We start from the raw sequence: 14,672 nt of genomic DNA on the forward strand, positions 1-14,672 counted from the left end.
GCGAGTGACCAAGGAACTACATACATAAGGTACATAACACCTCAGTTCTCAAAGTTGATGAAGCATTACATAAACAGCCTGTAAATTTCCCACTGCTGGGCTAAGGCCTCCTCTCCCTTTGAGGAGAAGGTTTGGAGCATATTCCACCACGCTGCTCCAATGCGGGTTGGTGGAATACACATGTGGCAGAATTTCGTTGAAATTAGACACATGCAGGTTTCCTCACGATGTTTTCCTTCACCGCCGAGCACGAGACGAATTATAAACACAAATTAAGCACATGAAAATTCAGTGGCGCTTGCCTGGGTTTGAACCCGAAATCATCGGTTAAGATGCACGCCTTCTCACCACTGGGCCATCTTGGCTCCCTCGATGACGCATTGGCGATGTGGTAAATGCTTAAAATTTCTTACGTCCCTCTACCAATGCTAAAAGAATGTAGAATGTATATCCGACCAGCGAGAAATGCAGTTCGTTTCCACCAATTAAATTATTTAGTTATGTTAATTAGATACAATTACCTAAATCATTATATATCCTGCACGATAACACGCATTTTTATCGTCTGAGTAATCTTTATTAGGTAAAACGCTTTATTTATTAATGTATTTTTAACATGAGATTTAAGTTTATTGATTGGCAAAGATAAAAGGATTTTGGATATAACATTATAAGATCGATTACCTTACTCAGAGAAGGTTGAATTGATTTTGAGGAGACGGAAACCCGTTGTTACAACACACGGTTATGTTTTTTCTCCATTTTTGTTTTCACCTTGCTATAAGTTTACTTTGATGGTAATGTTATTGTGAATATTGCTACATCCCGAAGGGACTCTACATCGAGTAAATTGCCCGAACATTTTTTAAGAATGAAAACATTTTGTATCTTTATCATTACTCTAATACATCATAACATACTATACTATGTAATAAGAAATTTTAATGATACCTTTTGTTCACCAATGCACCACCAAACTTGGGAACTGATATGTTATGTTTCTAGTTCTGTAATTACGCTAGCTCACTCATCCTTCAAATTGGAATACAACAACACAAAGTAGTGCTACTTGGCTGTAGATTAGTGGGTGGTACCGTTCCGTAGGTTTCGTTCCATTATCACAAATAATTCTAGGTAACTCAATGAGTGCAGTAATCCGATAGCAGCAAGAGCGCTGTTCAGCGGGATCACAGTTTATAATCATCTGTGAACAACTTACCATCTGACATTTTGACTACAAACAAATCTGTGAAAGTCCCCGCGCCTTTTATTGGCAAACATACCGGCAGCACTGGTGCTGAAAATATTTAAAGATATTTTTCTAGTGACCATATCCTTCAATTGGCATCAACTTTGTACTACACGCCCTCTATCCTCATCATCAAGCCAGTTTATTAAAGACAACGACAACAAAATAGCAGTCAATAATTATCCTACAGCTGCCCAAAACCTTCCCTCGTCTTTTGGATAAAGTTTTGAACTTATTCCACCTCACTGCTCTTAATACATATGGAAACGCGTGGCAGTACTAAATTCCACACATACAGATTTTCTCATGATCTTTACCTTATCCAACGAGCATGACATTTAAATTATAAACAAAATATAAGCACGTGATTCTTGCGTTGCCTGGGTTTGATTACACAATTTTCGATTAAGATCTTATAACTAGGTCGTCGTGGTTTTGATTTATATAATTATTGAGTATGCTTACCCCCCGAGCCTCCTCCATACTTTTGTATTTGTAACAAAGCTATACTCGCTAATGTGACTCCCTCGGTGTACTCCGACGGGAGATAATAACTTTCTAAGTCCAGAGAAAATTTCTCAGTTTTGCTCTGCCATACGATGTATTTCGTATTATTCCTGTTAGAATAACAAATAATTTGTCATATTTAGATTTATCCATAGATGTTGTATAAAGTCGGAAAAGAGTAACTACTGAATTTCTAAAATTTTATTTTTGAAACAAATGCTGCTAAAATTCTTCTGTCCACTGTCAAATCAATGATGACAGAACAACAACACCCGTTTATTTATTAATGCCTACTACTAATATAGGCTTGATATTTAGAACAGACTTCAAAGGATGGAACATTAGCATGTAAATTTTCCCACTGCAGGGCTAAAGGCCTCCTCTCCCTTTGAGGAGAAGGTTTGGAGCATATTCCACCACGCTGCTCCAATGCGGGTTGGCGGAATACACATGTGGCAGAATTTCGTTGAAATTAGACACATGCAGGTTTTCTCACGATGTTTTCCTTCACCGCCGAGCACGAGATGAATTATAAACACAAATTAAGCACATGAAAATTCAGTGGTGCCTGCCTGGGTTTGAACCCGAAATCATCGGTCAAGATGCACGCGTTCTAACCACTGGGAGGACATTCATGATTCGTCGGGTTTTTTTTCATACATCCACAACACATTGTGCGATTTCAATATTTTTTTTGTTTCCTGTATAAAAATAGGTAAAGATAAAAGAATCAATTGGAACATAATTAAGCTCTTATCTAGCTCATATCTAGACTTTTAAAATACTATGACGTATCAATATTTGAATGGATAAAATGAGTTGTTTCATCCATTAAATCTCTTATGTGGTCAAAACTATAATTTTACTGAATCGGGACGGAAAAAAATTAGTGAGGTTAAGGCCGCTCTATAAAATCAACACCGATGAAGCGAAACCGCATTGTGTAAAACCACAACAGATTATATATCTTTGCAAACCACAGTTTTTTTTTTTTACATTATATAATTACAACTATTACAGAACTATGAGTGAGTGAAAACAAACTGTTAAGAATAAAAGTAAAAGTCTTAGATTATATATATATATAGCTAGATAGACTACAACAAATGAACTAAAACAAACGATCCAACTTTATTATCTTGGTGTGCGTGACAGCTACACGTGAAACTCGCCAAAAATTATACTACTTTACTTTACTAGTGTGCGTGTATTTAGTTGCCAACTATCTATCTAGACATATATATAGCCAAAGGTATATAAATATATTATTTACATTAGACGTTCAGGCTGTATGCGAGCGATATCTTCAGCGGGTGCTATTACGTAATTTGGATGAATAAGAACTCCATTAGTCACTGCAAATCTGGTCTCACCCCCTAAATCTACAATTAAAAACAAATAAATTTGAATAATAATTTCTACTTTCCCTTTCTCTGTCTTAAATTCCGTTTTTTAGTATTCATTATTTATTAACTTCTGTACTACTTTAAAATTTTTGGCAAAACACTTAGTCTTAAGGTAGTGTTTAAATGTTAATATAGTTACTGGATAATTGTATGCCCAGTTAATTTAATCCCAATAAAATCCACGAAAAATTATAGCAAACAAACAAAAGAATTGTTTTTTTTAATAACAAGCGTAAACCCGCAGTGGTACGCAGAGTGTTTTATAGCAAGTGTAACCACGCAGTGGTACGCAATTCAATTGAACACCGGCGTTAACAATTATCTGAGTGACATATATATTATCCATTTCACTTTATCTATTATTAAATAAAACAGCTCTTGACGATGAAATTTTACATAAAAAACAGAAAAACAATTATCAAATTATCAGTAAAATAATTTTATGAAGAATATAAATTTAAACCAAGATAGTAGAGTAGTTGGAACACGTAAATCTTAGCTGAAGGTTGCGAATTCAAAAATAAGCGCGCTGATAAAGGAAAACATTCTGAGAAAATTCAAGAGCAGATGAGACTTTCGCTTAACGGGACATTTACAGGCTGTTACATGGTCTTTTTTTTCAATTGTATTCCCACAATACTGGTGTAATTAGTAACGCTTTGACGCCTCCAAATTCATCATCTTAATGATGATGAAGGCGAGACTATAATTCAGAGCAGAAATAAAGATACATCATTCATAAGATTTGAAGTTCCAAAAAATATACTCTACGTAATTGCTTTTAATATACGTTTTTTTTATTCTTTCTACAAATACTACGTGAAGCAAGCGAACAAATAATTATTACTGTAGTAATCTGATTGGAAACTGGCACAAGAGACACAACATCCTTAATAACAATGTTACTGTCGCGTTTAGGATATAATATGATTAATGTTTTTGACAGTGCTAATACTTATAGTGACCACTTGTCATCGGGTGGCCCATTTGCCAGTCTACCGGTATATAAAAAAAATTAGAATACTCATATCCACTTTAATTTTAACCAAGATCTCGACTAACGATATCTTGTCAATTCCCTGTCAAAGTCGTTTATTTGTCTTTGCTTCCCCGTGATTGGATAAGACTATAGATAGAATGATCACACATATCTTCTCTATAAATAAACTTACAAAATGAGTGTTGAACTATTCCAAACCACGGAAATCGGCCTATATCTGGAACTTTGCCTTCTGGCGTTGCTTGCTCTGCGTCTGGGGCACAATGCATGCTCTCCCATTTCACAGCACACAAACTCGCTGTAATACGAAGTCTCTATAATAGTATATGTAATAATAGAAACCTTACTTTAAGGGTATAACCAATAGGAGAATTATGCAAGACTCCACCACCTATATAAATGGACTTCATCACATTTCTATCAAAATGTCAAGAACCGTAAGTAACGGCTTACGAAATGTTCTTATTATAAAAAATGCCCTCAATCTTCTAAAATAACGAAAACGGATCTACTGAACCCTCAACACTTAACTTATGTTTGGTCGTTAAATTAAATGCAAAGTTATTTTCTTTTTTTAGTAAGTAGGTTGCTACCAATTAGAGACAAGATACATTAAATCGGTCATTGGTTTAGTTGCTAGCTATGGGTGCAGATCTCGCGTTTCTGAGTTCAAATTCTGGGTCAGATCTGTAATTGAGTTTTTCTGTCAATAATATTCTCGGTAAAAGCCCGGAAATTAGAAGTTGGCAGATTTTATAGATCCGTTTCTTGGAAAGGTGTTGTAACATCGCCTAAACTCCCTCTGGTCATCTGACTACCGTCTCGTTGGATTAGAGGGAAAATCGAATAATATTTGTTAATCAGACCGATTACAGTCCGGGATGTCCCCTATGGCCAATCCACTAGACCAACGAGGTTGTCTCTTGACCTTTATGGTCTGACGTATTAATAATTAATACATACTCATTTGATTAAAATATCGACGTGTTTGTCATATTGGATCTTCAATTAATTATGTTAATTTATTTTTTATTAAAAAAGATTATAATATTATCAGGAGTATCAATGCTTTAAAATAAAAAAAAAAATGTTACAAGAATATAAATATAAAAAGTCAGCCTGGTATAAATTAAGTTATAGAGTGTTTAAATTAGGGTTAATAGATATTATTGAATTTATATTCCTGATCGAATATGACTTTTGTGACCAAGCTGAAAGGTTATAAGTAATTGTATAAGAATACACAAGTGACAAACACAGTGGATTCCCTCGCTTTCGTAGTCAGATGGAACGAAAATCGTACACAACGAAGACGACCGTTGACGAGTAGCCCCGGGTTCGATTCCCGGCCGAGTCGATGTAGTTATCTATGTTGTCTTGGGTCTGGGTGTATCTGGCACCGTCGTTACTTCTGATACCCATAACACAAGTGCTTTAGATACTTACTTTGGAATCAGAGTAATGTTTGTGATGTTGTTCAATATTTTTTTTTTTTTATGGAATTGCTTGGTGGACGAGCTTATGGGCCACCTGATGGTAAGTGGTCACCACCGCCCATAGACAAAGGCGCTGTAAAAAATATTAACCATTCCTTACATCACCTATGCGCCACCAACCTTGGGAACAAAGATGTTATGTCCCTTGTGCCTGTGATTACACTGGCTCACTCACCCTTCTAACCGAAACACAACAATACAGTGTACTGTTATTTGGCAGTAGAATATCTGATGAGTGGGTGGTACCTACCCAGACGGGCTTGCACAAAACCCTACCACCAAGAAATTTATTTATTGATTATTATTTAAATGAATACTGTTATTGTTATAAAATAGTTACATTCACCTAACAACTGGAGATAGAAGCGTAAGGCCGGCTTCAGTTGTTACCCAATCACGAGACTAGTATCATTCACGAGAGTAAAACTTTCCTTATGCATCACATACATTCAAATCTGTTGATGCATTTAAAAGGCATCTTGGAATTATTACAACATTTTTAGGCAGTAAAAACGCTTGAATAAAAACTAAGTTATAATAAAGATTTTTTTAATAATAATAAATATATAGAGCTTAAAATAAAACTTACCATTTAATCGTGATAATAAAAATAAAATAAACAAATATCGTTTTAACATTTCCGTTGATGTGATAAAAAACTTTATATCAACGCTCTTACGTAACTCACATTTATAATAAAATAATATCAACTATATGTCCATGGCATATATATTTAACTAACATAGTTATTAACTTTACTTATATCTGATGTTTCTTAAGTTCTATTAGAAACTAAATGGCACACACTTTTGGAAACTAAATGTTTACTTTTGTTTACGAATACAGTGAAGCATATTCTCACGGAAAAACGACGGTACGTTTCATAAATTTCCGGAGTTTATAATAACGACAGTTTTGGGAACTGAAATTTGACTAACTGCCCATCCCGACTTCGTACGTCTAGAATTTACGGTTTGATATAGCCGCAGCAATGTTTAAGCAGTTAACGATTCCTAAACTCAATAAAATGTAACATCCCTCTGTTAGAGTATAATATTACGCTTATTTACAAGCAAAATAAATATATCTTAGCCTGAGTTTTTGCTAGAATAACACAGCACCCGTGTATATAGATGTCTTAAAAAAATACATAATTTGTATTGTTTATGTATTTTTCAAGATAGTAAATCAATGAAATGTTCAATATTTAGGCATAAGATGTACAGAAACGATTATCATGTCATAAAGAAAGTATGGAAGAACAACATTACAGTGTTAGAGAAAACGAAAAAACATACACATTGCGTGTACATTCGAACTCTCTAGAGCAAATAGAAATCTTTTCTTTACAGTTTAGTGATTGGGCAATAAGTTTATGCCGTGTTCAACAATGGTATCAACTGACAATAGATAATATTTTTTATAACATACTAATCAGCTATTAGAACATTGTCGTCGTGACAGATCTTTCATCAATCACACAATATGCAGACATACATAAATACAATATCATTATTATTTTTTTAAATAAACAAATACCCATCGCCGTGTTGGTCGTGTCGTTGTTGTTTATATAATTTAGGTTTTTTTTTTTAATATTGCTAAGTGGATGAGCAAAGGATAATGGTAAGTGGTCACCACCGTCCATATAAATAAACATGCATATGCATGGCAGTGTAAAAATTTTTAACATTTCCTTATGTCACACCAGTGCGCTAAGTATTTCTTTTTGGCGGTAGAATATCTGATGAGGGGTTGATACCCATCCAGACGGGCTTACACATAGGCCTAACATCAAGTAAGTATTTTATTCAATGCCACAAAAATTATTAGTGATAGTCTCGCGCTTATATTAGCTTCACGTGTATATATTTAATTCAGTATATAATAAAACAAGAAAAAATGTTCTTAAGTTACTTTTGAATGTTAGATTGATCTGAATGGTTAAGAGTATCCGATCAAACACTGGCTCGTGGAAACGGGACTCATGCCTACTGGTACTCGAGTTTAGGCATATTTGGTGTGATCGACGAGTGCTATTCTCACTTGGTAAAACATTACAGTCGCACACACTATTTTAAATTATATTTAATACTAGCTGTGCCCGCGACTTCGTGCGCGTTTGAATTTAATAAAAAAGCGTGACTTTATTATTATTTTACATATAATTCTAAAATAAGTAGCCTAAGTTACTCCTTATTACATCAGCTATCTGCCAGTGAAAATCCCGCAAAGTCGGTCCAGCCGTTCCAGAGATTAGCCGAAACAAACAGACAGACAGACAAAAATTGTAAAAAATGTCATTTAGGTATATGTACCGTACATACACATGCATTTAGTAACACACAGTTATTTTAATATTACAAACAGACACTCCAATTTTATTATATGTATAGATACACACGTTCTCGTTAATAGCACATACTTAATAAATATATAAAACTTTGATTTTTTTATATCTAGTTATAATCTCTAAGCTGAGAACGCGTCGAAAAAATTGTGACCAACCGTTGATCACTAAGGACACGCGCACTAGTAAAGTAATATGATGTTTGGAGAGTGTCAACGTATCTCACGCACACCAAGAAAATAAAATTGACTCTATATTTAAGTCTTTTGTAGTGCGATATCTATATAAAAATAACCTAAGATATAATATAATATTTATTTTTACATATAAATATTCATTCAATATCAGCAAACAAAACAACACTGAATTAAACAGTCAGGTCCGTTTAATAAGCATGCCATTATCGATCACGAAGTTCGACCCTGTAACGGACTTTGCTTTATCACTTGCCAGATACAAAATCATATCTGCAATTTCGTCCGGCTCGGATACTCTGTTCAGAATAGTTTTCGGCATAAAATCGTCCCACGACCCAGTCGTTCCATAAAAGTCCTTAACATTGTCCATAAAATCAGTCCGAACCGGTCCAGGACTTATCACGTTTACTCGCACACCGTGTGGTCCCAACTCCTTCGCAGCACAGACTGTGAAATGATTCAATGCTGCTTTTGAGACGTAATAGTTAGTTAGGCCTGGACCGATGGGAGGTATAGTTCCAGCAATACTTGATATGTTCACAATGTTGCCCTTAGTTTTGACCAAGTATGGTGCAGCCAAGTTAGATAAATGAACAACGGCTCTAAGATTAGTGTTCATAATAGTGTCGTAAGATTTCATCATATCGGTGCCGAGTATACCACCATTAGCCATAGTCATACCAGCATTGTTGACCAATACATCGATATGACCATTCTTCTTAACGGTTTGATCAATAATGCGTCTAGCGTCGTCGTCGTTGGAAACATCTGCGCGAAGCACGAGCGGTGAATTACACTGGGCGGCCACGGCTGCAAGTTTGGTCTCGTTGCGTCCCACCATCACCACGCGAGCGCCCTCTTTGCTGAACATTTTGGACGCGGCAGCACCAATACCTGAGCTGGCTCCCGTCACGATCACAACTTTGTTCTTGAAACTCATTGTGATGATGTTACTGCAATACTTCGACCATGAATAAAGCTGATCAATTTAGATCTGCCCTATTTATTAATCTGATTCAAGATCACTGTACAGTCAATTGAACTCTGTAGATAAACGTTATCATAGAATAATTACTCAATTCTAATTGTATTATTTTTAGAATCTCGTGCACTTTTTGTATCGATATATTTGTTTTTATCTATCTATTTATCATCAACACTTATGTTGTTAACGTTACTTTTATAGGCCGTAATGATAAAGAGAGAAGCATACATTATAAATAAAAGAGACATTTCTCATTCGTTTCAAAAAAAGGATATCGTCTCCCATTTAAAAAGTTAACAATGTTTTGCAATACGATATGTGTTTTGTTCAGTCGCATTGATTGATTAGTTAATATATTGTTACGCCCTCATTATTTAAATTTCTCAAACTTCACAACACTTTACACTATAACACTTCTTTCTCGTTTGTGTCCAGACAAACGAATGGCTGGTTGTCCGACTCTAATTATAATCTTAATTTCTAGTCAAAATAAAAACCGTATTATTAATCAAAATAAATATTTAAATCTTAACGGAAAGAATCGATTGAAATACTAAAATATTTTAAGGATATAGTTTGTGATTTATTAAAGTATCGTATATTTCCGCAATGTATTTAAATCTAAATAACTAAAGTCAATAACAATATGTATGTGCCTAATAATAACAGATGACATTGTTTTAATGTTTTTTTTTTACGGAATATTTTAGTTATACTGGTCAGAGGTTAAATATTTAGCGATAACGAGGATCTGTTGTTTTCGACTGTCAACCTCCTCGAGGTAATATCACCGGACATACCTTAGTATTTAAAATCGTATTATTTTATTTGATAGTAGTCAATTTATGTTTCGTTATAACTTCGGTAAATTGAGCTAACATTGTTTACGTTGGTTTTAGAAAGTATATTCAATTGTTGTACTTCTAAGTTGTAAGTATTAAAAATACATACAGATAAATTCACAGCAGTTTCTATATATTTCTTCTTTTATTTCTTTTATAGATAAATTGATATTTGATAATTTATAGGAACATAATAAAATCGGAAAAATTAAGAGACTTTTTTATTTATATATATATTTATATATATATATATATATATTCACTCGTAAAAGAAAATAATCTTTTTATTATTCTAAAACTATCGGTTCGAATTATTTACAAAAAATATTTTTAATGAATCTAGTAGTATGTTAATTAATTAAAATTAAAATCACATTAATACTATTTGCAAATAATATCAAACTAAATTTAATTAATAATTTTTTGATATCTGATCTTGATCTTTGACTTCATTATTTGTATGAGTTGAACCCTTTACCTCATTTTTATGCGATAAGATAAAACTCAATTTATGTCAATATTATTATCACTGAGCTACATTGCGTAATTACATAAAACATAAGAATGTAGATCTATTATGTACGCTAAATACCAAGTTTGTTATCAGAGGATCATATGATCTCAGAAATAAATCGGTAAGTTTTCACAACTATGATTTATATTGATCGCTTACAGGGCCGGATTGAGGGGAGAGAAACCGGAGCAACTGCCCTGAGGCCTGCATATGACAGGGGCCCCACAACAGATTCCGACGAGTTCGTCGGAATCTAGGAATCTAACTAATATCTAGTATTATAATATTAGTTGATGATTCCGACGAACGTTAAACGTTAAAGTATAATAATGCTACTAATCATTGTTTTAAAAGTTACCGATACAAGTAGATAAATTATAAATTACTGACAGAAATTCAAATTAATTCATAATATAATAATTAAGGCCCCACTTCTTTGTGGCCCCAGGGCCTTCAGACTTTTAAATCCAATTATGATCGCTTAACAAGAAATATTAAACATTTTTACATCGCCAATACGCCACTAGACTTAAGAACTAAAATTGTATGTCCCTTGTTAGTAGTAGTTACGCTGAACCTTCAAACCTGAATAAAACAATACCTGAATACTGATGCTTGGCAGTAGAATATCTGATGAGGTATTCTATTCTGGGTAGGTACCACACCTACCCAGACGGGCTGGCAACAATCCATTTTGTGTAATATAACCGAAAAAAAAACATTTCATAATCTATTACAATGAAAATAACTTATTAACTTTGAATATAAATCATATATTATAAATCAGATACTTTTTTATTATCATTATGAGAACAATTTAAAAAAATATACTGAACCTTTTTTGAATTATATCAACTATTAGCCTCAACACTTTTTGATTAAATAACTTTGATAACGCTTCGTGAACCCTAATAAATCGTCTGTCAAGAGAATTAATTTGCTCTTAAGAGCATTGTTAATTAAAATACGTCTCGTCCGCAGGGAATATTGTCTTTAAAAGAATAATTAGGACCGACTTTGATATTCAGTAAATAAATGTTCATGAAAAATCTTTATTTTGTTGAAATTACTGAAGTATGGGGTCCGGATTTACTAAAATATATTCTCAAGTAATTCAAGGAAGCTAAGCTAATCTAAGGATATCAAGAGTAATGCCGACTGTTGTGTAAATATATATTAAACAAGTTGTTTTATATATTAAACAATAGAAAAAAAATATGTTCAAAACATACAAAAATCATAAGTGTATTCCCAAATTTGGAAAATGTTTTTTGTTCGAATTTCGACCACTGACCGTACTCTAATTTATATAATCTTGATACTTGTAAAGTTTCTTTACGTATATTTCATGTTTACATATAATCTTGATACTTGTAAAGTTTCTATACGCTTACTTCGTGTTTATAATGGATAGTAAAGTTAAAATACATTATATACAAATGTCCATTGTCTCCTCGACCCACCCACGTGCTTTGCTTGCTTTGCTTGCAGTAGTTAATATTTCTTTGACCTCAGAATACAGAGTACAATATAAATGACATAAGAGTATATGACAGTTGAGTACGCACGCGGATGCACTTTAGGTTTTTTTTTTTTTTTTTTTATGTCATAAGGTGGCAAACGAGCAGGAGGCTCACCTGATGGAAAGTGACTACCACCGCCCATGGACATCTGCAACACCGGGGGGCTTGCAGGTGCGTTGCCGGCCTTTCAGGAAAGAGTACGCTCTTTTCTTGAAGGTTCCCAAGTCGTATCGGTTCGGAAAAACCGCCGGCGAAAGCTGGTTCCACAGAGTGGTTGTGCGAGGCAGAAAATGTCTTAAAAATCGCGCTGTTGTTGATTTTCGGACATCTAGGTGGTGCGGGTGATATTTGGAATTTTGACGAGATGTCCGAAGGTGAAATTCAGCAGCCGGGATTAATTCGAACAATTCCTCGGAACATTCCCCGTGATAAATTCTGTAGAAGATGCAGAGCGATCCAACATCTCTACGCAAAGCCAAAGGATCAAGCAGATCGGAAAGGGCTTGATCGTCGATAATTCGAGCCGCTCTACGTTGGATACGGTCAAATGGAAGGAGCTGGTACTGGGGAGCACCCGCCCAGAGGTGAGAGCAGTATTCCATGTGAGGCCGAATTTGCGCCTTGTATAGTCTTAGACGATGGGCCGACGTGAAATACTGTCTTGCCTTGCTGAGCACACCAAGCTTTTTTGATGCCAATTTGGCTTTGCCTTCCAATTGACCGCGGAACTGAACGAGACTCGAAACATCAACGCCAAGTATTCCGATACTAGCTGTAGCGGCTAACGGAATGTTCTCGAATCGTGGAGATACGACAAATGGTGTTTTTTTAGCAGTTAACGCGCAAACTTGCGTCTTTTTGGGGTTGAAGTGAACTAGGTTTAGCCGACCCCAGTTCGAGACTTTGTTTAACGAAGACTCGATTTCAGATACAAGTTTGTTCCGGTTTTCTTCGACGTTTTCCCGAGAAATATTAGCACGGCCGGTGTATGAGGTGTCTACGGTGCTGTCGTCTGCATAGCAATGAATGTTACTGATTTGCAACAAGTCATTGATATGCAGAAGAAACAGAGTGGGTGATAGAACGCAGCCTTGTGGAACACCAGCATTGACGAATTTTAAGTCAGAGCATGCACCGTCGACAACGACCTTGATGCTCCGATCTGCCAAAAAACTGGTAATCCAATTGCATAATTTCCCGGGAAGCCCATAGGAAGGAAGCTTCGAAAGAAGCGCTTTGTGCCACACGCGATCGAAGGCCTTCGCTATGTCCAGACTGGCTGCTAATGCCTCCCCTTTGCTCTCAACTGCTTCCGCCCATCTATGAGTAAGGTAAACTAGAAGATCACCGGCTGAGCGACCCCGACGGAAACCGTACTGGCGGTCGCTAATCAGCTGGTACTCCTCTAGGTACCGCAGGAGCTGGCAGTTTATAATGGACTCCATTACCTTGGAGAACAAGGAGGTGATGGCTATAGGCCTATAATTGGACGGGTCTGAGCGGTTGCCCTTTTTAGGGATCGGATGCACCAAAGCAGTCTTCCAGGAGTTCGGGACGACGCCGAATGCATAGAATTGCCGGAAAAGACGCGTTAAGACCGGCGCCAACTCGGGAGCACAAGTCCGTAGCACGATTGGAGGGATGCCATCGGGTCCACTCGACTTATGAATATCCAAGGAAAGGAGTGCTTTACGAACTGCACTTTGCCGGAATTTAACCTCCGGCATCGTGGTATCACACCGCGGGATTGTTGGTGGTGACTTTCCTCGGTCATCCAGAGTCGAGTTCGCTGCGAAGAGAGAGCCTAAAAGATCAGCCTTCTCCTTCGCTGTATGGGCCAATGACTCACCGTCCTTGTGCAGAGATGGTAAGGAAGGCTGACAGAAATTCCCTAAGACAGCCTTGGCGAGAGACCAGAACGCACGTGTTCCTGAAGGGAGGCGCACCAGTCTCTCGCCAATTCTGCCAATGTACTCCGTTTTCGCCTTAGCAATCACGTTTTTGAAGGACCTAGAGGCAGAGTTATATTCCTTTCTGATTGCGCTGGTATTTACATCACGAGACGCTGATGCGTTAGCCCAGTCTTGGTAGCGTTCCCATTTTCTGCGTGAAGCCGTTTTCCAGAAACGACCAAACCAGGGCTGGGACTTGCCACCGATGGGGACCGCAGAATACGGAATGAATAGTTCCATACCCTGAAGTACCACATCGGCAACAGAGTCAGCAACAACACTCGGATCATCCGGCGAGAAACAAACCTGCCCCCATGGGTAGGATGCAAAGAAGGACCGCATCCCATCCCAATCTGCTGACCTGTAGTGCCACACTCGGCGGCAGCCCACGAAACGAGGTCGTGAGTAACGCGCAACCGGCACTGTACTTCGGACGAGACAGTGGTCCGACGAGCCCAGAGGGGGTTCGACGATAACCTGGTAGCCATCCGGATGGGAAGTCAGCAGAAGGTCCAACAGGGAAGGTGTATGATCCTCCACGTCTGGTATTCGCGTTGGCGAGGGGACTAGTTGTGTCAAATCATATGCTAAAGCGAAGACGAGAACAGATCTACCCGCATGATCGGTAGTGCGCGATCCAAGCCATTCGGC

General features: G+C 36.6%; 2 protein-coding genes across 2 annotated transcripts in view; one reads left to right on the top strand and one right to left on the bottom strand.

Annotated features, from left to right (window-relative positions):
- The window catches only part of LOC125069940 (ankyrin repeat domain-containing protein 6), an 80,976-nt gene that overhangs the window by 11,248 nt on the left and 55,056 nt on the right, over window positions 1-14,672 (top strand). The gene's annotated exons all lie outside the window — the stretch shown is intronic.
- Window positions 8,384-9,154, bottom strand: LOC125069941 (3-oxoacyl-[acyl-carrier-protein] reductase FabG-like). Its single transcript, XM_047679569.1, has one exon. The coding sequence runs from the start codon at window positions 9,143-9,145 to the stop codon at window positions 8,384-8,386; it is 762 nt and encodes a 253-aa protein (XP_047535525.1). The 5' UTR covers window positions 9,146-9,154.

Source organism: Vanessa atalanta, chromosome 16, assembly GCF_905147765.1.
Source record: "Vanessa atalanta chromosome 16, ilVanAtal1.2, whole genome shotgun sequence".
Lineage (NCBI taxonomy): Eukaryota > Metazoa > Arthropoda > Insecta > Lepidoptera > Nymphalidae > Vanessa > Vanessa atalanta.